Genomic DNA, 24,138 nt, shown 5'->3' with positions numbered 1-24,138 from the left:
ACGGCATGAGGGCAAGTGGCAGGGTGTTGGGGGAGAGTGCAGTGGACATACGGTGGTGTGCCACTGGACCAGGGGAAACAGCCTGGAGCCTCAGGGTGCCTGTGGTCCCCGGACAGCGATGTGCAGACAGCGCTCGGGAGCCTGGAGCCCCGACGAAGTTCTGCCTTGGTGGCAAGACTGTAGCGGAGCTTGGGGAAGGCCCCTGGGAAGCACAAAAGGCGCCGGGGACAAGAAAAGCGGTTCGGTGGCGGTGCTGCTTGAGGAAGCGATGGGCGGCAAAGACCGCAAGCACGGGCAGGGGGTGCGTGGGGTGGACTCAAGGGGCGGCAACGGAGGGAGGCGGGGAGCAGCGGAAGGGCTAGGGCCCGGCCACGAAGAGAAAGACCCCCCGGCGGGGCAGCCACATCCCGCACCCTGAGGTGCGGGGCAGCGGAGCCGGGCCGGGGGCGGCCCAGGTAGCAGGGGCGGGGCGGCCGCCACCGCCCGGCCGAGGCCGCTCCCCGCTCGGCTCGGGTTACCTGGGCGGGCCGCGCCGCGGCTCTTCCCGTCTGGCCCGGCCCCCGCTACGGGAAGTGGGAGTCAGGGGCGCGCTCGGACGGCCGGGACGGCGGAGCCATGGATCCCGCCGGTCCCTTCGGAGCTCCGCTGCGGGGCCGGCTGCTCCTCGCCGTCTGCTGGGCGGTGGCAGCGGGGGCGGCGGCAGGTGAGGAGCGGTCTGGGCTGGGGTTGGGGCGGGGGGCGGCGGGGGGGGACCCCCGGCCGGCTGCGAGCAGCGCGTCGGGCTCGCTCCGCTTCGCTGCCGGCTCTGCTGCCGGCATCGCGACTTCGCCCGCGGGGCCAGTGCCGAGGTGGCCTCGCTGCCGGCCCCAGCCCGTAACCGGCTCGGGGGCCTCGCGGGGCGAAGCGCCCGGCGTGGAAGTGGCGGTGCCGGCAGCGCCGTGCGGGGCTCTGCCCCTGCTGAGCGGCTGCGGGGCTGGCGCGGGCCGCCGGGCCGGCGCGGGGACGTTCGTGTCCGCGTACTGAAGTCCAGCGCTTTCGTTTCGTGGTGGAAATCGCCTAAGCTTTGGCGAGGTCGCTACTCGGAGCGACCTCGGCGTCTTATGAGGCAGGGGAAAGGGGATGCGTACAACTCCGCTCTTCTTTCTCTCTAAGGCAGCGTTTGACAGGGGCGGCGAATACCTTTAAACTCTGTCCTCGGTTCCCGGCGCTGCCTCTGTCTTAAAAATACAAGCAGAAGCCCACCGCCTTCTCTGTGCGTGTCTTGAGGCAGATTCCTGGAAATCAGGAAGGCTGTCGTTGACAGCACTGGAGAAGCTGAGTTTGTTGTTTACTGGAGCTCAGTGCACAGTTTCCCTTGCTGTACGTCTTGTACCTTGCGTTTGCCGTTAGTTCTGGTTTCCTCGCTTTTGGAAGCACGACGATTTAGTAGTAGGGAAGAAGAGTGAATGCGTGAGAGGGTTTAATAGGAAATGGGGGTGCAGCCTTACTCTATCTTTGCCGCTGTTAATGCACCAGCACAGTAACAAGCGTTAAAGAATTGCTATTTTTTTAACCGGCTGTAATTCAATTTTATAGGATGAAATCAATCTTAAGAAAATACAGGAAGACAAAATGCAAGTAGAAAGTATTTCATGGTATTTTACAGTACTTCATAAGAACCATTCATTGATGTTTCCATCTTATTACTCTTTAAAATAAAACGTTTCATTTCTTTTTTTTTTTTTAAATGCAGGATTGTTTCCGCTAATCTCTGCTACAGTTACCGCCACGCTTTTTTAGAAACCACTACTGTATTGTGTTTTGTAATTTGTCTTTGAGGTGTTTTCCTGAAGTGTTGTACCAATGAGATTTTAATAGAAAAAGTATTAGACTGTCTGTATATCATATATTTAAAAAAAAAAAAAAAAAAAAAAAAAACGGACTGGCCAAGCCTATGAATAAAAGAAAAGTTTCATCTGAATATAACATTAATCTGCACAATTCTTAAACTTGTGCTTTAACCTAAAACTTCTCAGATTTATACTTTTTATGCTAATGTGATTTATTTATTTATAAACCTTGAATATTCACAGTTCTTACTTTGGGCAGTTAGAAATCTGCAAGCTCCATTACTTCTCATCAGACGTGTTAAAAGGAAATGTGCAGAACTTCAGAATGTCAGTCAGAGAGAAAACTATATATTTTTTTAAATGATTTGTGACTTTTGTAGGTAATAACAAAAAGTTGATCATGAGATGAGAATGTTTGGAGCTGTGTAGTTACTTTGAATAAATATGTGCTTTTTTTTTTTGTTTGATTGATTGCTTACATGTTTTAAAGGAGTTGGGCAGGAAACACTCAGTACTTGCAAAGTCGGGCCCTGGTGCTGTTCGTTAGAGAGTTTGCTAGTGGAGCAGGTAATAGGTAAAGATGTTCTGGCTAGCTGACGGTTTAGTTTTCAAAGAGGATGCTATTTTTGTAAGTTCATTGGCTCTGAAGTGTTCTCTTCATGTTCTCTTCTCTGCAGTCAGCATTTAAAAAAAAATAATTCTGTAAGTTTCAAACATTCAGAAAAGCTAGGAATAGTCCGACTAAATGAACAAATCCTAGTAACTATTCTCATTTCTTTGTGAACATATTCACACGCATACACGGACACACAAATGGTGATAGCGTCCGATCTCTGCTATTGCCTGTTCTTTAGCTATGTCTGTGAAACCTCCAAGTGTTTCATGAATTTTCTTCAAGTTTTAGCAGATCTGGCTCCAGGGAATGCAAGATAATTGTGTCACAGACACTTAGGAAAAAATATTGCTGAAAGAACCTTTTTCGCCTTTCCATCCACCCTCTTCCTTGTGCTGGCAGAAGCCAATGTGGTTGCACAGCAAACTGGATGGGAGATTGCATCTCGGTGTAACTATTTGCTGTTTCCATGCACGCTTCCCCAAAAGTTGGAGGGGTTTTGAGACAGTTTTCCTGGGATGAGCAAGACCTGCAGCGCTGTTGATATCAATTGGAAGTGTTTATGAAACTGCTGCATAACAGGGATACTCTCTTTCCACAGACAAGTGGGTGGTGGTGCTTCAGTGTCGATACTTGTAAATGCAATCAAGAAGCAGTCTCATTTGGCCTCTTATTTAATATCTTTTAATAGTATACAGAGGAGAGGGAGGGGGGGAAGCTTAATCACTTTCAATTTCTTAGGGAATTACCAGTTGCTAACTTTCTCTAAAATTTGACTTATACTTCAATCTTTCATGGCAATTTTCTACTTTCTGTCTCATTTCTATTCTTCCTTTTCTAATCTGACCTTCGAGCTGTGTGACTGGATATTGACTAGACTGTGACTCAGTGCACAAATGTGAGGAAGGTTCAAGGCACAAATGGATTTATCCCAGCAAGTATTTCTGAGTCATGGCTCTTCCTCGGCTTCTGTCTTGTTTTTGGGGAGGTGAAAAAATTTACCGGTGAAGTGCACCAGCAGTAAATTACTGTTTTTCTCTCACTGATTTTGCTCACTGTGCATGAGCATAGCATTAAAAGTTTAATAGGTGAGTAATTGAAAAAGTGTTGTGGTTTTTTGCTTGTTTTTCTAATATTCTCGTTTTTGCTTACATTGGGCTATATCACGGTACTAACTTACAACTGATACTTGTGAGTTTTGTTGTTTGTCTTTTGTAGAGTGCTCTTTCTCAAATTGTATTGCAGGCTAATTAGTAGTAGAATAAAGCATAAACTGCTTCTCATAATTTAAATGTATTTACTAAAAAAATGTACTTACTAAAAATTGGCATGAACGTTGCAAACTCGCAGCAAGAAAGAACTGAAAATCAAGGGCACTTAGATTCATCTTCCCTCCGCAAACATAAATTTCATTACCACAAGCACTGTATTGTTGCATGTTGCAATTTCCTAAAAAAAAGTTAAAACATTTGTGTGTGTGTGTGTGTGTGTTTCTTATAATTATTTAAATAATTAATGGACTCTTAGTTGGAAGAGTACAAACATTTTGGACAATAACTTATCTGATAGCAAGTAGGAGCAGACAGAGTTAAGAATTCATTTGTGTTCTTTCCTTTTGAAGAGTTAAAAAAAAAATAGCTATCAGCGATGAAATGTGGACCAACAGGATTCTTACACTGATAATTTCTCATTTCTTTTAGGAACAAAAGTTCTTCCACCTCCATCCAACTTAAATTATTCTTTTATCCAAATCTGTACATTGAACTGGACGTGGAATCCCCCAGAGAACATCAGCAGTAGCTGTGACCTGGAATATTCCAGTGACATAGTGATTGATGAGGTCCCTCAGGACCAAAGAGTAAGTTCCTCATGTCTTGAAGCTGTGCTATGCTGCAGTGAATATATTATTGTGATAAAACTATGTGTGTATGTGTTTATATTAAAACTATATTTTATATAGTTTTTAATTTTTGTCATGGGATCAAAACCTCAAAAATGAGTCATACCAGCATGTGGAATATGGAGACTACAAAAATCTCTCTGCCGCTCTCTGATAATTGAGCTACGACTGATAACACAGAAGTACTATAATAATGATGTGAAAAGACTTGTTTCCATCTTTTGGTTTTTACAGCCTTTCAGGAAAATATACAATATACACACACAGAGCAGCCTACATGTATAAGATGTAAATGTGAATTTGCAAAGGCCAACCTGCTTCACTATGAGCTCAATTCAAGAAAGAGGTTTGCACATTAATCTCGGTGCAATTGTGATTTGACTGTTTAGAGGCTTTTGGAAGTAATGCCAAGTATTAACGTATTCCCACATTTGCTCTGTCCCAGCAAATGTGCTTACATTTATTCCTGGGTGTTGTGTTAGGAATACGACATGGAACATTTTTTTTTCCCGGAAAAGAAACTATGCCTCTAAGGATGCCTCCTGAAATAGTCCTTTGTTGTTGAGCCCTTCTTGTAGTTTTATGGCCTGATATAATGGCCTCTTCACTGTGACTGCTGTATTCTTTCTGATAGCTATGGGATATCCTGGACTTGAAGTAAGACTGCAGTTTCATAAACAGTTGAGCAGACTTAATGGCTGGACACTGCTAAAAGGGTGATATTTCATTTTTGACATCCCCTCCTCTAATGATCTTCATCAGACCTTTATATGAGCCAGTTGAACTTGCCAACTCAGCAGAAACCTATTTACCTCTTTAATAGGTTCATTAACAAGTTGAAAGTCTGCTTGGTTTGTAAGTGGAATGAATTTGTAGAAAGGTTTACCAAATGTTAAGGTCAGCAGCAGTGAAAGAGCTGTTAGACAGTTTCATGTAACAGATGAAACGAGAGTATGTTTTGTCTTGTTGTCTTGCATTACTGTTGGTAGAATGTAGTTTCTTAATAACTGTTAATTTCCTTGTGCTTTCATTAGTGCCAATATTATTATTTCTATACACACAACGCATAAGAGTGGTTATACCATTCTTTGATCGTAACGTTTTTTTTTTCTATCTTGCTTCCAGTCAAGTAAAAGGAATCACCCTAGCCAAAAATGATCAAGAAAGTGCATGAGAAAAGGTTTAGCCTTTTGCTTGCATGAACACATACTTTTTTCCAAAAATAGAAGCTCATGGACTTTTTGGTCCTGCTGTGATGTCACTGTACTTAATAACTGTTTGTGGATTTTTTTTTCTTTGCTTCTTATATCCTTGTAGACTCTTTTTATTATTTCAGATGTTCTTTCTGTATGTGTGCACATGTGAATGTGCAGTGTGAAGGTTAAATCTGTAAGCTTCTTTCTGTATAACTGTAGTATAACCAGGTGTATTTTGCATTACCCATGCAGACTTACTATAGGACCATTTTCCTCCACCTTATACTAGTCCCTTGGTCTCTCACTCCAGTTAGTAATAAATACGAGCAATGGCCACAAATAGAGGTTTTCCTTTGGTGACTTCTGGGTGTGCCTGATAAGGAAAAAGAAAAGTTAAGTGACACCGAGACTTCCATGTTATCAGTGTTCATTTCATTTGTCTTTGAATTGCAGCTTTTTTGATGGACTCTAATGTATTTTTATTTTAACAGCAATTTCAATGTACTTGATACGATATACCAAATGCTATGGTTTTTTCTTTCCCCATCTAAACCTAGCAGTGGAGTAAGAGTCTCTTTCGTGTGACGGATACATTCTTGAATGAGGAAATGCGTTTCAAAGTGAGAAGTGAATGCAAGCATGATAATGCCAGTGAACCAAGCCGATGGGTGGAGACTTCTGTTCTACCAAAAGGTAACATGCAAATAGGCAAGGCTTGAGATAGACATGCCTCTCTTGGACTGAGGAGATGTAGTTTTATCTGTGCTATTTTAACAAAATATCTTAGGACTGTATCAGAGAAAAATGTCTGAGAGATACCAGAGGCAATGGAAAGGTCAGTTGACAGAGCTTAACAAAATGACTTTGATACGTTTAAACCAAAGTACTCTTCTGACGTTTAACACGTTACAAACAAGCTTTTAAAATTTCAGGGCACTTCCAAGACATCCTGATCCCCATCATTAATCTTGTTTCTGCCATGCTGTGGTTGTGAGATGAGAGAACTTATGTTAAGTCTGCTGACTTATCACTAAAATCTAAATATATTTTCTATGATTTCTCTATACAAGCAAGACTACTTAAACTACATTTGTCAACGTTGGAGGGATGAATCTAGCAAATTTAACAAGTCTATCAATAAAAAGGGACTTAATTACAGTAAGGTTCTCTCTTTTTTCGAAAGGTAGTTGAGTGAATATTAAAATGAGTAGAGAAAAATATTTTCTCTTTCTTGTCCAGAAATGAGGGCTACGTAGCAAAAGTTATGAAGCAGGAACGTAGCAAAACTGTGTTTTGTTTTTATGTTCTGTAATTTGTGTTTTCAGTATGTTGAAGAAGTCAAATGTCTAGAGGTATATGGGTATCAATTAAAAATTCAACTTAACCCCAGTGTTGCTTTTGTCCATATTTAAGAGCTACAGGTATTTCCTTATTTAGAATACTGAGAAGCTAATACTTTGTCTGGAGAAGATAACTATAATTAAATACTATTTTTATGGAGATGTCTGTAATAACTATAACAAAGCTTAGCACTGTCCCTATAAGTGGTAGTTACTTTAATTCTTTTTTAAAGTATCATTAGTTTAATAGAAACAAAATATTGTTTCTGACCCACCACCCTGTGATTAGTGTCAGATAACTGAGTACTAATTCAGACATCGTGGAAGCTTTGAGATTCAGTGTTACAGTAAGCTGACATTTAGAAGTTGTCCTGGTGAGATTTCAATAAACAACTGGATTTATTGCACTGAGACTGCAGGCTGAGAGGTAACCCATCTTTGCCTTTTGAACATCTTTAGTTATGTAAAAAGGGATGTTTTACTTTTGGAAACTGAGAGAAGAATTTGCTGGCAAAATAAATGTTGACGTTCTTCAATTTTCTTTTATAGGTATTCCAGGGACTGCTGCTGTTGGTTTGGGCTGTGTTTGGCACAATTTGGAGTACATGGTTTGTAAGTGGCATCCTGGAGAGAATGCAAGTAGTGAAACCAATTATACTTTATTCTACTGGTTCGTATTAACTTTTTGTTGCCAACCTTGTTAGTGTTAATCTGTAGTTTTACATTACTTAAGTTTTATTACTTTATTTCCCGTTGCTTTGAAAGATCCCAAAAGCACTGCAAACAAGTTAGTGTTGGGTCCTGTCCAACAGAAAATTTTGCAACTGAAGAAGCTGCCACTACTGAGTCTGTTTGGGAAGCTGATATGTTTACTATGTGAAGAATTTGCTGCTTCTGTAGCTCTTTTTACAAATAACTGCTATTTCTATTCTATTTTTTTCTAATTGTGGATTTAAACAAGGAAAAAGAAGAACTCCACTAGAACAGTATATTCATTCCTTTCTTTAAAGCCCAATAAGCATGGGCCATTTAAGCCAGAATCACTCACTAATATATATATCAGCTCTTAAATCATTGGAAAATGTTATGGAACAGCTCTTAAATCATTGGAAAATGGTATGGAAGCATATAATCTAGTAGTTTTGTTTGTATCTTCTGTGTCATAAATAACTGATTTGCAATGAAAATAATGAACATCTTTTTATCAACATCCATGCTTGCAAGCTGACTGCCATAAATAGACTCTTGCTTCAAAGGAGAATTGTGGTGTGAGCAGAAACTTGGCAGCAAGATCTGTGCACACTGATCTATGCATACTTCTGCATGTTGATGGGGCTTGTGAAGTGCCAGGTTGTATTAGTTTCTGTAGAAATATTGAAGTTTTATTTTTGTAAGTCCCTTGTTGTAGTTTTTAAATCAGCTTTGTGTCTTATCTGAATGGACTAAATGAATCTTTCCCTCTTCAGTGTCAGTCTTACAGACTGTTCTGTTTAATGCAATTTGACAGCAAATAGCAGAAAACTTCCTGCATTAGTTAAATGCTTGGAGGACTGTTCTCTAATGGTCTAATCTGTTACTCACAGGAGGCTTTTTTGTTTATTACAAGAACAGTAACAATGAGGAGATGAAGATCTGAATTTGTAGGTATATGGATACTTCCTGGAATAATGCTTTAGATGAGAGCTAAATGCTTTGATCTTACCCCTTAATATAAAAGATGTAGCTGCAGCGGTGTCAGAGTGATTTGATTACTCCTGCTTAACCAAATTTATGGCAAAAATAATAGAAAGTCAAACACCTTTTCTCCATTGCATTCCAACATTTTGCTTAACAGAAAGATATTCTAAAGTTTTAAGGCTAAAAACTAAGGAAACACTTGATTTTGGGACTGAAAGATGCTTTTTTCTATAATGCAGGAGAGGTCAGGTTTTTTTACTAAGAAATGACTGAAAAATGACCTGAAAAAATACTGCTTGATTTTATTTTATTATTTTTCTTTAATGTTTTCTTCTAAAATGTGTCTTTTCATCCAAAGTGAATGTGATTATAACACTTGCATAAAACAAACAAATCCTGACAGTGCATAGGGATAATTACTGAAAATTACTGAAACGGAGGCTTACTAGAGCAGGTTGATGTCCCTGCATAGTGCTGTCTGCTCTGAATGCCTCCCGTCTTCTTCAGACCAGGATTAGAGAGATGAGAAGGACAGATACAAAAGGGGGTCTGAAAACAGGACAGGCAGTTCTGGCTTTGGCATCCCCTATATAGAGTGATGTGAAATGGGGGAACTTTACTCCTATTGTGATCCTAAATGGAGCCCTGGTTACTGGTTTGAGAGATTGATTCCCTAATTTTCTATGGAGGAAAAGCTACTGGAATATTTACAGTGGAACCTAGGGAAGACAAACAAGGAAGAAGGTAGACATAGCTTGTCTGTTATTGGAAGTGAATACTGACGTTTTGACTAGCAAATGCATGCAGTAGGTGAAACTTGACCATCTGAAGCAAGAGCAGCAATACCTAGGGCATTGCTAAAGGATATTGGTGATTTCATCCTGTCACATGTGAAATTCTGTTGTTGGGAAGTGATCCAGACTGGTTTGATTTCTATTTTTTTTCCTTGAAGTTGTTTTCCCAATGGGAAAATGTGAACTCAAGCTGAAAGCAATCATTATCTTTGCTTGGATATATAAACATTGTGACCTGTCTCTCTTTCTGATATTGTACTCTTTATGAAAATAATATTCTTCCTAAAGCTTGATATAAATGAGAAGCATCTTACTTTGTTTAGCTTTAGTTTTATATATATTATAGTACAATACAAAATCAGTCTTTAGAATTCGTAACAGGTTTAAAAAATAAGCTTACTCCCTGCTGCCCTATTCTATTGAAGTTTTTTAAATATATATATATATATATTTTTATTCCTATAGGTTTGATGGTTTGATAAATCCTAAGAGATGTAAAAACTATTCTATGAGCCAAGGAAGCTTTGAATGCACATTCAGTCTTACCTTCCCAAGGTTTACCAATACTTACCCAGCTATCAGTATTTTGATTAGAGGTGATTCAGAAGAAATTAGGCCTGTGTGTGCAAGTGAAAATCCTACCACCCTTGGTAAGTTTAATGCCACATAGCGGGGGGGGGGGAGGGGGGGGAAAAAAAAACCGGGGGGGGGGGGGAGGAAGCCTGCTGCTCTGTCAATGTGCTTGAGAAGCTTGCCACTTGTAAGCTGTGGATCATACAACATGATATGTTCCCTTCTACTGATCTTTTCATTTAGAAATTACGTAGATAATCTATAGAGTTTTTTGGGAGGTGGGTGTTTTTTGTTGTCATTTGTTTTTCACTCTTTTCTACTCCTACTGTTCCATTGTTTTTATTCCTTCTTTATTTTTTTTGATGCTAGCTTTTTTCCTCTTTATATTGCTAAACTGTGTATGCATAATATGCAATACAGGACTTCTAACCATATTTGTAACCAGTGAAATATCATTTTTAATTATTTCTATTTTATATTTCAGTAAAACCTGCTACACCAAAAATAGTTGAGTTATCATATGTTAATGGTGGAATATATCTACAGTGGAGTGAATCAGACACCTTTCCAGCAAACTGTCTCTATTATGAATTGAGTTATCACAATGGTGATCTGACCGTTGCTCAGACAATTCGAGTAAGTTTTCATTACTTACAGTTAACAGTGTGGTTTCTTTTTCCTGTGCATCTTCTATAAGTTGTATTGATGTTCATAGCAAATCTGCTGTTTGAAAATGAATGATTGCATGTGCTGCATGTGAATGTGTCTGCCTGTTGTACTAGCTGAAAGTGTTGTGTGGATTGAATAGGTTTCTCTTCTATATGATAGTTTTCTGGTAGTAATATCTATTCAACATAATCTGTGTTTGTCTTCCAAATCTTTACCGTCTATTATGGCAAAGCAATAACATGTAAAGAGTCTCTGATAAAGAAGTATTTATTAAACCAAATAGCACTTACCTGGGAATATACTGCCGTGTGTATTACCTGTTTACTTCTATTTGATATGGAACTTTGGTCTGTTCTTGTTGTATTTGTATGCTATTGGTCTGCTCTCTGTCAGATGACTGACTTGTCCTTGGATGACAGGACTCAAATACCATAAAGCAAAATTAATTGCTGATGCACAGAAGAGCACAGAAAGTGATACAGAAAGTCAAGGGGATGAAGAGACTGAGGGCAGGAGGCAAGGGTGGAAAAAAAAAGTGTGTACTCTTAGATAAGCCAATTTTGACATACAACATTGGCTTTGGTGTCTGGATGTACTCATGCATGAATATGTGTAATCAGCCTAACTGCTGTTTGATCAGAATGATAAACAATATGGTAAATTTAAAAGAAAAGTGTCTTCTCCTGCAGAGCTTCTAGTTGTGTGTACTACCTAAAATTTAGCAAACCTGAATTACATCAACATTCAGAAAACTGGCCTCTTGGGTCAAAAATAAGTGCAGTTCCATCTCAGCCGTCTATAGAGGCATCACAGAAGACTTTTGTATGGTCAGAATTAGATCAACATTGTTACCCTGATTGAGAGAGGGGAAGGCAGTGTAAATCACAGATGTTTCTCAAAAAAAAAAAAAAAAAAAAAAAAAAAGCTCTGCTCCAGACACAGAGTCTTACTTTAATCATTTATGCCAAATGATGTATAATAGGTATAGCACTGAGTCAGTTCAAATCTTAGCTTTGGAATCTCTATTTAGGCAGTCTTTGCTGGTTAAATGCTATTACATCCTTTTTTTAAGAAGTTTGGTATTCACAAATAGATCTTCCATCTAAACATTAAGAATACATTAACTGCATGATGAAAATGGGCTTGTAAATGACTGAGAATATGTTAGTAATCGAACAACGTCAATAACCTTTTCTTTGTATCCTAGGTTACATCTAATCGTACATCAATTCCTAGTGTTGATCTTAATAGCAAGTATACCTTCCGAGTAAGAGCACAACCAAAGCCTGAGTGTTACAGCAGCAAGATCTGCAGTGAATGGAGTGAAGAAAAGAGTATTGGTGAGAACAGTTGTTCCTTGAATTTGAACTTCATTTTTCATCTGTTAGTAATCTCATACTTTTGTCTGCTAAGTAAATGGGGTCCAAGATCATCTTCCTGTGTACGAGCAAAGGATTTCTGTTACTACATGCACTGCTATATATGTTGATGGGGTTGCCATCCATTTAGCTGTGCAATAACCTCTTTCTAGAGCTGCTGTTGATTTTTCAGACCCAACTCTGTTTTTCATTGTCTTATCAACTGTATCTACATTATAACATCATATTTTGAAAAATGAGTTCTTGCCTACAAAAGTTAGTATATTTGAAAAACATTGTCTCTGAATTAATTAGGGACTTGATTTATTGTCATTATTCCCAGAAAGCCTCCCAAAACATCCCTAAACTTCAACAATTTTTGTCTTCCAGGTTCAAATCCAGACTCTACGTTCTATTTTGTTTTAATAGTCACCATTCCATTAATAGTAGCAGTATCTACAATAGTCCTACTAGTTTACCTTAAAAGGTAGGTAATTACATTGCTTTATTGTCAATACATGCTTTCTGATTTTTTTTTTGATTTCCATTATAATGCATCTCTTCTAGATAACTGCCCATGATGTTACATGTTTCAGTAGTAGCTGTTTTCTGAGTAACGTGCATGGAATAAGAAAAATGGCAACGCAATTATACCTCAGTCATTAGGGTTATAGACCCTAATGCTTTGTTTCCACTTTGGTAACATTGCTTATGCTTGCTTACAGTTAGATCCTTGTAGCATGGACACTGCATCCCCTCTCTTTAAGCAATTAAATCCAAATACAAAATTAAGCTAATATATATATATTTTATAGGATTAAAAAAATAGGCTACAGTTGCACAGAGGATAAAGGCTAGCCAGTGGTATCAAAGCTGATTGCACACATTTTCTTGACTGCACCCAGGTATTACTTTGAAATAGTGATTTTTTAAATGAATATGTCTTTCTTCTAAAGCTTTTCTTTTTAATTTTCTGAAGGCTTAAGATATTAATTCTTCCACCAATCCCGGACCCTAGAGAAATACTTAAGCGCATGTTTGGAGAGCAGAATGAGAATCCCCAGGTTAGTACAAAGCTGTTTGGACACCTTGTCTATTGAGCTGGAATCTGTAAGCTTCCAGCTTTCTTTTTCACACTAAAAAATAACAACTTAATATATGTAAGTATATCATATGCAGACTAAGTATTTACAATAGAAAGAGTTGTACTGAAACAATTACCCAAAACAGAGTGTTTTTTTTTTTTTTTTCCTTAGATTGCTTATATTTTTCTAGATACATTAATAGAATTTCATTATTCTGCTATTTCACAGCCTGCTACGCCCTCAAATTTGGTTTGGGTCTTTTGCAACTTCACTAAACTTTTCATGACCATTCAGGTCTTTGCTCATTCCTCATATTTATGATGCTGAATAAAGCTACTCATATTTGACTTCCAGAAACTTCCACTTTTAGCACTTCTACTTTTATCGTAATCAGTTAGCCATGAGGTAAATAAAGACGTAATTTTTCAGCAGCAAAAGAACAAAACTACAGCTATAATATAGCTGCTTCAAGCTTTGGTTGATGGAAGTCTTGTGAGTCCTTATTTCAGGAAAAATAATACTGATGATAGAAATTCTGCAGTTTTTGTGTCTGGGTTTCTAAACAGAACTAACTCAGCAGATTTAAAAAATCCTAAGGGAAGTGCACTGACAAGTCCTAATTCAAACCTGGTCATGAGGCAATGTATGTTGTTCTCTGAACACAATCCTTGTATGGAAAGGACCTTTTGACTTACTGTGGCATCTCAAAATCGATGGTACCTGTGAAATCTTTGTAGAGGATAGTGGCTATCTGGGCTTATGGCACTGCATGTGTAGTGGATGTTTTCAATTGAGGTGGAGTCCAAAATACAGTAGTCCCTTCTTCTATAGGGGTATACAGAGTTCCCCTAATATAAGCTAGAAATATGTGGAAAACATGGGTCTGGCCTCCTAGTTTACTGCTTATTTTTGGATAAATGTTGCAGCGTGTGTTGATCATTGTGGGACTAAGATGGAGCTCTTGGCCATCAGGATCATAACTGCTGTAGTTGTTGCACTTGTCTTACAAGTGCTTTGCCACAAGTAACACTGTTCTTGCCTCAGAGTATTATCTTGATCTCTCTATCTGTTCAGGGTTTCTGAAAACTGGGCTAAGTGCATACATTTTCACTCATCTGCCTTCCTGCACACATTAGCCTTCACACATTAGCTGTAGTTGGGATTACTCTGTTAAGGTAGAGGCCAACCTTCAGTTCTTCCTTGTCACCAGAAAGCATAACTCTTCTGTCAGCTGGGACTAAGTTATGCTCCTGAGAAAAATGATTTCTTGCCCAGCTATCTTTGCTTTTTCACCATAATACATACTGTATGTTGTGAAACTGGTCTTACTTTTGGGGATCGAAAAAAAAGCAATACTTACTATGAAGAAATTATGTTTAAAATCTTGTTCTTCTCTTTCAGAGCTGTGCAAAGGATGATTCTATGAATGCTTATGACAGGTTAATCAAGGAAGAAGAAATTCATTCTTTAATTTTAACAGAAACTCCAGAATCCTCTAATTCTGAAAAAGAAAACCGGTAAAATCTGCTTTCCCGATGATGGATAAGGAAAGACTTTTATTCTTGCTACTTTACCTCAGGTGACAATGTAGATGTGAAGAGGCCTGCAAGACATTCACCACCAACTTCTACCTTACGGAGTCCTTTCTGAGCCTTATTTCCTTGATGCTCAGAAGATGAGTTGCTAATGTTGGCCGTTCCTCCATCTCTGCTAGAAAAATTCATCTTGGATCATCTGAGATGAATATGTACATACATTTCATCTAACTGCATTGCAGCATCCCTTGTTCTAGCTCCAACCAGCTCTGCTTTATTACTTGTCATCTGCACTTGTGTTTGAGCCTCACATTAGACTGCAAATGTTGGCTTTTGGTTTCATTGTTTTTAGGGTTTTGCTTTGCTTTATGTTTTCGGAGCAGGCACTGTGACTTTGAAGTATTTGGCTCTGTTTTTCAGCAGGTGAGACAAGACTTGCTTGCGGTAGGTGAGCTGTCTCTGCTAAGACACAGAACTGTTGCCAGATAGGGTGCCAGAGCAATGGACCATTTATGAATGGCTTATTTTGAGTGCTCCAGGACTTTTTTTTTTTTTTTCCCCAGAGGACATTAATGGACTGACATTCATAAGCTTTTAGTTGATGTGTTTCAGCTATGGGCTGCTCAAACCCAGTAAGAGGATTACTTTTACTTTAAAAATGTGTGTGAAAAGCCTCTTCACCTTACAGCTGGTATTCAGACTATTCATAGAAAAGGCTTTTATTTTTTTTATTCTTTCAAGTGCCTGTTTTCAGATCTGAGGCCTTCATGAGCTTCTTGGGTTAATCACACTTTAAAATTAGAAAAAGAATTCTTTACCTCTGTTGTGCAGTGGCTGATACCTCTGTATTGACTGTCACCGGACTGTGATTCTGATTCCGCTTTGGCCATATTGGCCTGAAAGGATCTGATTTTTAGAAGCTGAGTCATCCTGAGTCTGTCCAGCAAAATTACCAGGATGGATGCATATGTCCAAGGAGCTGCGTACAAATCGCTTAGTAAGATGCTAAACCACAGCAACTGATGAATTCAACGACTTTAATATTCATCCTTACTGCTATGCTGATGGATTTGTGGAAAGAAAATATGACAACCTTGGCCTGCTTTCTCGGGGAAGAATTTTATTTTTTCTGTAGTGATGATGCTTTAATTTTAGCTTCTTCTCCAGGGACTTAGCAATTAAAAAAAAAAAAAAAAAAAAAAAAAAAAATGGTTTTTTTATTTCCAAAAAAATTTTTTGGATATTTGCTGCTGCAGCTTGACGGCTTTTTAAAAAAAAAAAAAAAAAATCATGAATCGATTTGTTTTCATGTAATGGTTTTGTTTTAAGGTTTCTTTACCCAGCAGAGTCCAACAGAAGTTTTTTGATACAACTGTGACACTTCTCTGCTCTGAGTTCTGAGCATTGGTTTCTAACTTGTGCTGCAAGGGTGTTAACAGAAATACCTTGATTTGTACTGGAGGCAGAAAGTAATGGGGAGAAAGGGATCCATGCAGCTGGTTGCTGTTGAGGAACTTGTTCCTCCCAGCTCCCTCAATACTTAAGCGCAAATGCGTTAGTCATTGAGACGGATTCTTAGTAGACTGGGAAAAGATCTCCTTGGAGGTTCATTTGGAAACAAATTCTGTAGCCACTGAATGTTGTAAAATTCAGCCCTCTCCTCAAACTCAATTCAATCAAAATCCTGAAATGAAATATAATTTTTAGAACATGTTGCTCTGTGGGAAGTAGAACTAATGGAGTTTGTTCTCTTTTTTTTAGCTAAAAATTTGCAACTTTTACCCTCCTATGTATTTCCTCCCTCAATAAATCCAGTTCTTTCCTCAGTCCTCACTGAGCCTCTCACATATGCAGTTTCTTCCATGTCTCTTATCTACCTCTGGTTTGTAGTGGTAGAAAGGGGAGGAGAAGTGTAGCAGAACTAGCAGACCACATCAGAGCTTAAATCTTTTACTTACAAGCAGGCTAAAAGAAAAGACACTATGAAAATTGGTTAATGAGACAAAACAAGAAGTCTCAGGGATTTCAGTGAGATATAATGAAACTCAGGTTATATAAAGTCAGCTAGCAGCACTATTTGATATTCCAGAGGTAAAGGAACAGTGTGGGGGAAAGGGTTATTCATTTCCTTCATCAGCTTCACTCCCACTCCACCGCAACATTCACATCACGATGGAGAGATAACTATTTCTCAAATCTACCTCATCTCGAATGTTGTGCATTGTAGATCACTAGACAAACAGAAATGTATGATTTCAATATCAGTAAGCATAACAGCTTAAAGCTTTGTGGCTTTCAGTACAGCAGTCTAGGAAGATGATCCTTGGTACTTTATCCTAAGTTCATTTGACTTTGTTTTGATGTTTATAGTAAAGCCAAAGTTTTTTTTTTTTTTTTAAATAAAAATAAAAAATTTCATAAAGCAGAAAGAGGGAAAAACAGATGAAGTACTAGGCCAAGAGGAAGGCTTAAATGCAAAGGATGGTTTAATCAGAATAGAAATGTTTGGGTAATACTTTGTTTTCTGACTAATAGTAATTGAAACACTTCCTAGGGATGGATTTCTTGAGCCTGTGTTTTGGCATACAAAGTAACTTGTTCAAGTTTATTTTAATCTTGTCTTGTTTATGGTTAGTTTTTTCTAAGTTTTGCTATCATATGTTTGCTCTTTGTTGCAGTTACTTGATATGTAAGTTCGTTTAAGGAATGAATAAATATGTTTGAATGTTTTTCAATATGGATGCATGGCATACTCTTCTTTGGTTGAGAAGATAAATTGAGACAGAAAAGATGCCAATGGTTTAATAAGAAAGTGTTTAAGGCATGCAAAACACAGAGGGAGAAAAAAGCGTTGCTTTGTACGCTTCTCTTTCTGTGAACTCCGCCTGCACAGTCAGTGGGGGATGTTGGGGCTGCCATTTTTTGGCTGGAGTAGTGAAACGGAGATAGGGCTGTGCACTAGGGGGGTGGTCTTGCCCTGTGCATGCTCATTGCAACACTGTTTTCTTATATTGGCATGTTTTTTCATAATGCTGTAGAGAAGTAATAAAATTCTCAAACTGAAATTTGACTGAGTGTTCTGTAACCTTCAGTGCAGTTCAAATATTTAATGTGCCTGCTAGCTGCTGAAGTAATTGAAAATGTCAGGTTGCTAACCTGATGATAGCCATTGCTTAGTTGCTTAGACCAAAATGTGTACAAGTGCCAAATAAACACATTAGTAATGGATTATTTGGAAGATTCAGGGAAAGTACATTTTGTTCCCTTCAGTTCAGTGAGCAGATACTTTTGCTATTTAACTTCACAGTTTATTATTTAATTTTGAACAATCTGTTTTTTATTTCTACAAATTTTATGGCAGTAATGGCCAGTAATTTTAAACATTCCCCTTCAACAACCTTTCCCTATTTTAATACATCATGTATTAAATACTAAATTGTATAAAATGTATAAAATAATTGAAGTTTTCTGTATCTGGAATGTCTAGAAAGATTAAATACTTGATTTGTTTGTTATTGTTTTTAATTTAAATTAAGGTATGGCATAGTTGAATAACTTTAATCATTAGATGGAAACTGAGTTGTACACCAAGGTGTTTCAGTGTTTAATAGGTAGAAAGAACTATTCACAGTTTGGGTATTTCCGTTCTCTGGAAAGTCTTCAATAAATTTATTTCTGAATTGGCACTCAAAATGTTCAGAATTTCCATTGGAAGGGAAATGTTGATTTGAGGGATTTTCCCCTCGCCCCAAGAAAGAGGAGGAGGTAGGTGACTTGAAGCCCAGGTACAGTCAGGGCACAGCAGAAACCTCCCTCCTGCCCCCCCCAGCTGCTGAGTGCCTGAGCTCCAGGAAGGGGCACAGTGAGGCTGGTAGGAAGAAGTCTGCCAGGGTTATTGAAGGTACATCATGGTGATTCCCAAATACTTTGGTTTTGCTTGCTTGCTTTATGCTGAAACTATTCTGTTGGAGCAACCCCCAGAGGTTGTGCTGTCAGCTGTAGAAATGCGGCTTCTAGATTAAAAATAAATAAATAAATAAATAAAAATCCAAATGCAAAACCAGATTAAGATCATTCTATTTGGATGAGTTTCCTACTAGCTACGTTGAATCATGGCGAAAAGTAAATGATCTAAGATCACTTTGATGTAAATAAATCCACACTCTCACCACAGTAAAGCAGTATCAGTTTGGGTGGGAGGGACAGGGGAGAGAAAAACTTTCTTCTGGGTCCGGAAACGGTGCCTCAGGTTTGCAGCGTGTGAGAGCTTGAAAGCTTGTTGATGACATCTGGGTCTTTTTTCTCCACTTACGTTGTTAGGCTAATGAAATAATTTCTCTTTGCTTGTAAACCTTGCATATTTATCATTGAAGTATCCCAACTACAGCTCTGATGTAGTTACTTCCAAGTAGTGCTCTTAAGGTGATAACTCAGCAGTGAAAGCTGATCACTGCTGTCACTGCAGAGCTGTAAACCAGCCAGTGTACTCTAGTAATACTCCCAGCTCCTTGTTTTGCTTTTGCCAAAGTACTGGAATTATTTTGATGACTCTTGGACAAAGCATCTACAAAATGATGCTTTCCAGCTAACCAGTATTTCAAGTAATCATGCTCTTAGCTTATTACGTTGACGTTTTGTTTAACTTGCATTACATTCTAAAATGGTCTTGGCTAAAAGCATGAGATGGAAAGTAGACACAAAGAAGCTCATTAAACTCAGACAGTATCACTTTTTGGAACACAGAGTTTAATAAGCTAAATTGAAAGTTAGGGGCAACTTGAACCCAGAGTTAAATTAATGTCTCATATTAAAAGTAGCGCTGGCCCTACGTTTTCCGTGATATGAAAACAAAACAAACACCTGAATGTGTGCGTCATCCTAAAACAAAACAGAACAAAAAGCTAACTGATGTGTGCAATGGGCATCTTTTCCTATTGATCTAATCAAAGACCAATTAGATCACATGCTATCAGCTACTGCTGTCTCAGAGCTCATTGCTTGTATGCAGAGCAATTCTGTAACGTCTGAATTATAAAACGCCAGTACTTCCTTAAAGCACTTAAGTATGTCATCATCTCTTCTCTTTGACCTGTTTTAACGAAGCAAGTTCCAAAAAAAAACATTGATTTTTAGCAATGGCAGTGGAAGCACTGAAATTAATTCATATTTATCTATTTTGCCTGTTGGAACCTTTCTCACTCCTACACGTCAAAGCCTCTTAGCCTCACTAGTTTCCTTTACACAAAATGTCAGCGTAGAAACTTTGCAAATGCCAGCTAGGTACTTTTTTGAAAAGGTATGAAACTGTTCAGCCCTTCAAATGTCAAGGTGTCAGCTACAGGGAATGTTATTTATGGTATGGCTATTTAGTTTTTAATTTACATCCTATCACTTTCTGGGAGAATATTCAAATGTAGATAACCGTGACTAGATTTGCAACTACTAAGACAGAACCATTAGCTGACATTTTTCAAGAGCTGATTTTCATATAGCTATTAGAGTGTGCACAAGACTTTGACTTGTTTTCCTAGGGGGAATAAAAGGCAGAAAAGCTATGATGTTGATAACCCATTTATTAAAGCTTAGGTAGGGCTGGAGGAGGTCTCAGGACAACACCTGCTGTGTTCTTCTGTGCCAGAACTGAGCACTCATGGTGTCTGTTTGCCAAGCCAGTTGTTGTTGTGTTGTTGTTGTTGTTTAAAAAACAATAATTAAAAAAAATATATATCATGAAGGAAGCTCCCAAACATTCTATTCTACTGTTGTATTTGCCTTAATTAGAAAACTCCCCTACTAACTGACCTAAATTGAATTTGCTGCAAACTCAGTTGATTTCTTGTTCTTCCTGCCACTGCCAGGGACCATGTCTGTTTAGCAGCTGTTTTTGCACTCTGACTTACTGCCTTGACTTCAGTCTCTGCTTTCTATTTTCTTTGAAAACAGCCCAAATCTTTCAAACTCATCTCCTAAATTATGTTTCCAAACATATTGTCATTCTTACTGGTCTTCTCTATAGCTGTGTGTATTGCTTTCTAAGCAAAACTGCATCATCCCCAGAACAGCAGAACAATTACCTTATTTGTCCGTCTGTCCTTTCCCCAAGTACGTCCAGAATGAGTAGTTTTTCCTTCTTTTTGTGGCAATGGATTGTTATACAGTCAGTTTGTGGCTTTCCACAATTTTTGATCTTTTTAGCAATGCTACTACCCTGTTAGTCACGTTTTACTGCAAAATTGATTTCTCCTGCCTAAGAGAAATGCTTTTAACAATTTTATTGAATTGCATTTTTGTCACTTGTCCTTCTGTGCCATTTGGAAACTGTTGCAATTATTTATACTCTAAGTGTGTCCCTGGACATCTTTCTAACCATTTCTCATTCAATATAATCCACGGAGTGCTATCTTTCACGTGATTAAAGATTAAATTTTTTAAAATACTGAAATGCTGAATAAAGCTGCTAACCTGGCAGATTCCTGTGAAACAGCAGCATTTGCTAACCTTCTGGGTGGTCAAGTGCTCTTTAAGAACTTTTCTGTGTTTTTTTGTTGTTGTTTTGTTTTGTTTTAGCTAGCTGTGTGCCTGTCTCACTGATTAACTGTTGCATTTCTTCAAGTTGATTATAAGGATGTTGCACCATACATTTGGGCTATCAAAAAAAAAAAAAAAAAAAAAAAAAAAGATGTTTTGGCACAAACAGGGCTCATAAGGGCTCATAAACAAAGCAAAGAAGGAATACAAAATCGTTTACTTTGTTCCAGGATTTCTCTCAGGATAAAAGTTGGACAACCGGATGAATAATTGCTTGGAGGCTTCTGAAAACAAATTCTGAAAACAAATATAATGTTTGTTCTTCAGTTTTTAGAGACTTCTCCTGTTTGCCGCAGGCTTCAAGGAAAACTGCTAGCATATCAGGTGGCTTCCGTATTTAGGTCATTCTGCACTCAGGGGTTAATGTGGCTCTGCCCATCTGACGACATCCACTTTATCTCAGTGTTCTCCAGTCTGTTCATCTGGATGTATGTTTATTTGCTTGTTAAAGTTAATGCACTCTGATTATAGATAATAGTTTTTGTGAGGACTAAAACAATAGGAAAATCAAATGCTCCAAGATTCACTGCAGCCAGCTTGTTCTGATCCTTCTCATCGGGCCATAAGCCTGTATTTCATCTTCCTTTAGCTTGTGGGGTATGCACAGGTTCCTTCCTTGTCTGCTTTGCCCTGTGTTAATCAGGATGGATTTTAGCCCTGGGCTCTCAAGCTGGCCGCTGCAGTACAGAGCCCAGGTGAGGGCTGGAGGGCAGTGGCAGGGAATGCTCAGAGGGAGCAAAACGCATCAGATCTCCCTGAGATAGTGACCACAAATTACAGCGTACACAAAACAGGCTCTATTGCCAACTGCCTGCCAAGCCAGGCTTTTTGTTCTTGCCTTGTATCCTCATTGCTCTACCAAATATGGTAGGAGGACAAGGTCTGGCGGCAACGCGCAGTGGCCCTGAGACTTAAAGCAGGTCTCATGCAGCTCTCCCCTGCTCCCGGTGCTCCCAAAGGTGTTTTGACATCTCTCCTGAATCACTCACTAGCTTGTCTTCTTAACACGCCACATATTTTTGCATGTTTGTCAATTGTAGCTTTAAAAAATATATATGTGGAAGTGGATGCAATGTGGATTTTTGCTCAGTTGTGTTCTAGAAGTAGAGCAAAAATGGGAAGCACACTGTAAAAAAAAAAAAAAAAAAAAAAAAAAAAAAAGTGGCCAGAGAGCTCAGGGCTCTGTTACTTTCTTATCAAGTAACTACATAAATAACAGGAGATTTTCAACTTGCCAGTGCCCAACTTTGTGATGCTGGTCTTTAAGTGTTCTTATTTATAGCTGCCATCTTTTATTTTATCCATATGTTGGGACGTTGTATAGCATCTTCTTAATGCTCATGGGCCTGGTAGTGCTTTGTTCCCTTTAAGCAAAGTCTTCCAGAGTTGCTAATTTTCTACAATACGTGTGTGACACATGCCGATTTATGGATGCCAATATCAGTGGGATTAGAGAGAATGTCTCTCCCAGGGTGAGTGAGGTATAGCTTACGCAGCCCAGAGCTGACTCAGCCATTGTACAGCTTTTCTTCCTCTTGAGGAAATGTAACACCCTGACTGGGGTTGGGAAATGTAATTTTCTTTATTTTTTAAGCAACTAGGAAGAGGAAGTATCTGAGAACTTTGTCCCCAGTGCAGAGCAGACCTCTGAGCTGCTTTCCCTCCCACAGCCCCAAGGGGACACAATGCCAGCTGGTTCAGAGCAGAGGCATCCGGAGTGTCCCCAGCCATGGCAGCTGAGAAGCGGCCAAAGAGACAGCACAGGCTTTGCTCTGTGTGTCCCATGGCAGAGCACCCAGCCAGGGCAGGGGTGCTGGAGGCAGCTGGTCTCTGTTTGAGATTCTTCTGAGCATCTCCTGCCAGCACCCAGGGTGCTCTGCCCTGGGGCATGGCTGTTCTCAGCCTTTGAATTTTTCCTCCTGAACATCAGTGTATAAAGGAGAACCTTTGCTCGTGCAATGGGTACGAATTGTCTTCCTGAGTCATCTGGACTAGGACCTTGATACTTCATATTTAATTAATAGAGATGATAAAGCAAGGGTGTTTTCTAACGGTTTTGTAAGTGTGCTGCTGCTTACACTGTCCTTCTACTAAATTTATCTCCTGACTTGTTAATTGTTTTTCTGCTTTTCTTCCTCTCTAGGTGATTGTTTTGGTTTAAGCCCGGCAGGCGGCTCAGTACCACACACACAGTGCTCACTCACTTTCCATAGGTGGGATGGGGGAGAGAACTGGAAAGGTAACAGTGTGAGAACTCGTGTTGAGATAAAGACAGATCACTAGATAAAGCAAAAGCTGCATGTGCAAGCAGAGCCAAACACGGAATTCATTTGCCACTTCCTGTCAGCAGGCAGGTGTTCAGCCACTTCCAGGAAAGCAGGGCTCATTGCATGTAATAGTTTCTTGGGAAGGCAAATGCCATTACTCCAAATGTTCCCCCACCACCACCCTCCACCTCCATCTGTTATTGCTGAGTGTTACACCACACGGTGTGGGACACCCCCTTGGTCAGCCTGGGTCACCTGTCCAGGATGTGTCCCCTCACAGCTCCTGGTGCACCCTCAGCCTCCCTGCTGGCAGAGCAGCGTGAGAAGCTGGGAAGTTCTTGGCTCTGTGTGAGCACTGCTCTGCAACAACTCAGATATTGGTGTCCTATCACCACTCCTTTCATCTAAAACACAGCATCATACAAACCTCTACAAAGAAAGTTCACTCTATTCCAGCCAAAACCATGACAGCTGGATAAGCAAAATAAGCTTGCAAAAGCAGCATTTCCTTCAGCACACAGCTCATCGTACCAAGGATAGTCTTGTTAGCAGATTCTCATACAAAGGCTCCTGCCACCCTTATAAATAAGTTGTGTGCGGCCTCTACAGGAACTGGCACACAACTGTTGTTTTTATGCTGCTTAACTGTTATGTGAAGCCTCTGAGTGAGTGATACAGAAAGAATTAAGAAGGAAGGTTGCTGTTGTGTTTAAG

General features: G+C 39.3%; 1 protein-coding gene and 1 long non-coding RNA gene across 3 annotated transcripts in view; both read left to right on the top strand.

Moving 5' to 3' along the window:
- The first annotated feature begins 380 nt into the window (after window positions 1-380).
- On the top strand, window positions 381-15,757 carry IL13RA1 (interleukin 13 receptor subunit alpha 1). 2 transcript variants are annotated; one of them, XM_035325941.1, is made up of 10 exons: window positions 381-703; window positions 4,143-4,300; window positions 6,099-6,231; window positions 7,428-7,548; window positions 9,815-9,999; window positions 10,407-10,558; window positions 11,799-11,936; window positions 12,345-12,436; window positions 12,929-13,013; window positions 14,436-15,757. In XM_035325941.1, exons 1-10 carry the CDS (start codon window positions 616-618, stop codon window positions 14,553-14,555), a joined length of 1,272 nt encoding a protein of 423 aa, XP_035181832.1. In that variant the 5' UTR covers window positions 381-615; the 3' UTR covers window positions 14,556-15,757. The 2 variants fall into 2 exon arrangements, with proteins under 2 accessions (XP_035181832.1, XP_035181831.1); XM_035325940.1 differs by having other exon boundaries at window positions 6,096-6,231.
- A 4,399-nt stretch (window positions 15,758-20,156) lies between these two features.
- Window positions 20,157-24,138, top strand: part of LOC118166790 — a 13,583-nt gene continuing 9,601 nt past the window's right edge. The window contains exons 1-2 of the long non-coding RNA XR_004750732.1: window positions 20,157-20,264; window positions 24,121-24,131. This is a non-coding gene — a long non-coding RNA (uncharacterized LOC118166790). The remainder of the gene's footprint in view (window positions 20,265-24,120; window positions 24,132-24,138) is intronic.

The sequence above is a fragment of the Oxyura jamaicensis genome, chromosome 4 (assembly GCF_011077185.1).
Source record: "Oxyura jamaicensis isolate SHBP4307 breed ruddy duck chromosome 4, BPBGC_Ojam_1.0, whole genome shotgun sequence".
Lineage (NCBI taxonomy): Eukaryota > Metazoa > Chordata > Aves > Anseriformes > Anatidae > Oxyura > Oxyura jamaicensis.
Note: the sequence above shows the minus strand (reverse complement) of the source record. Positions and strands in the feature narration are given on the sequence as shown.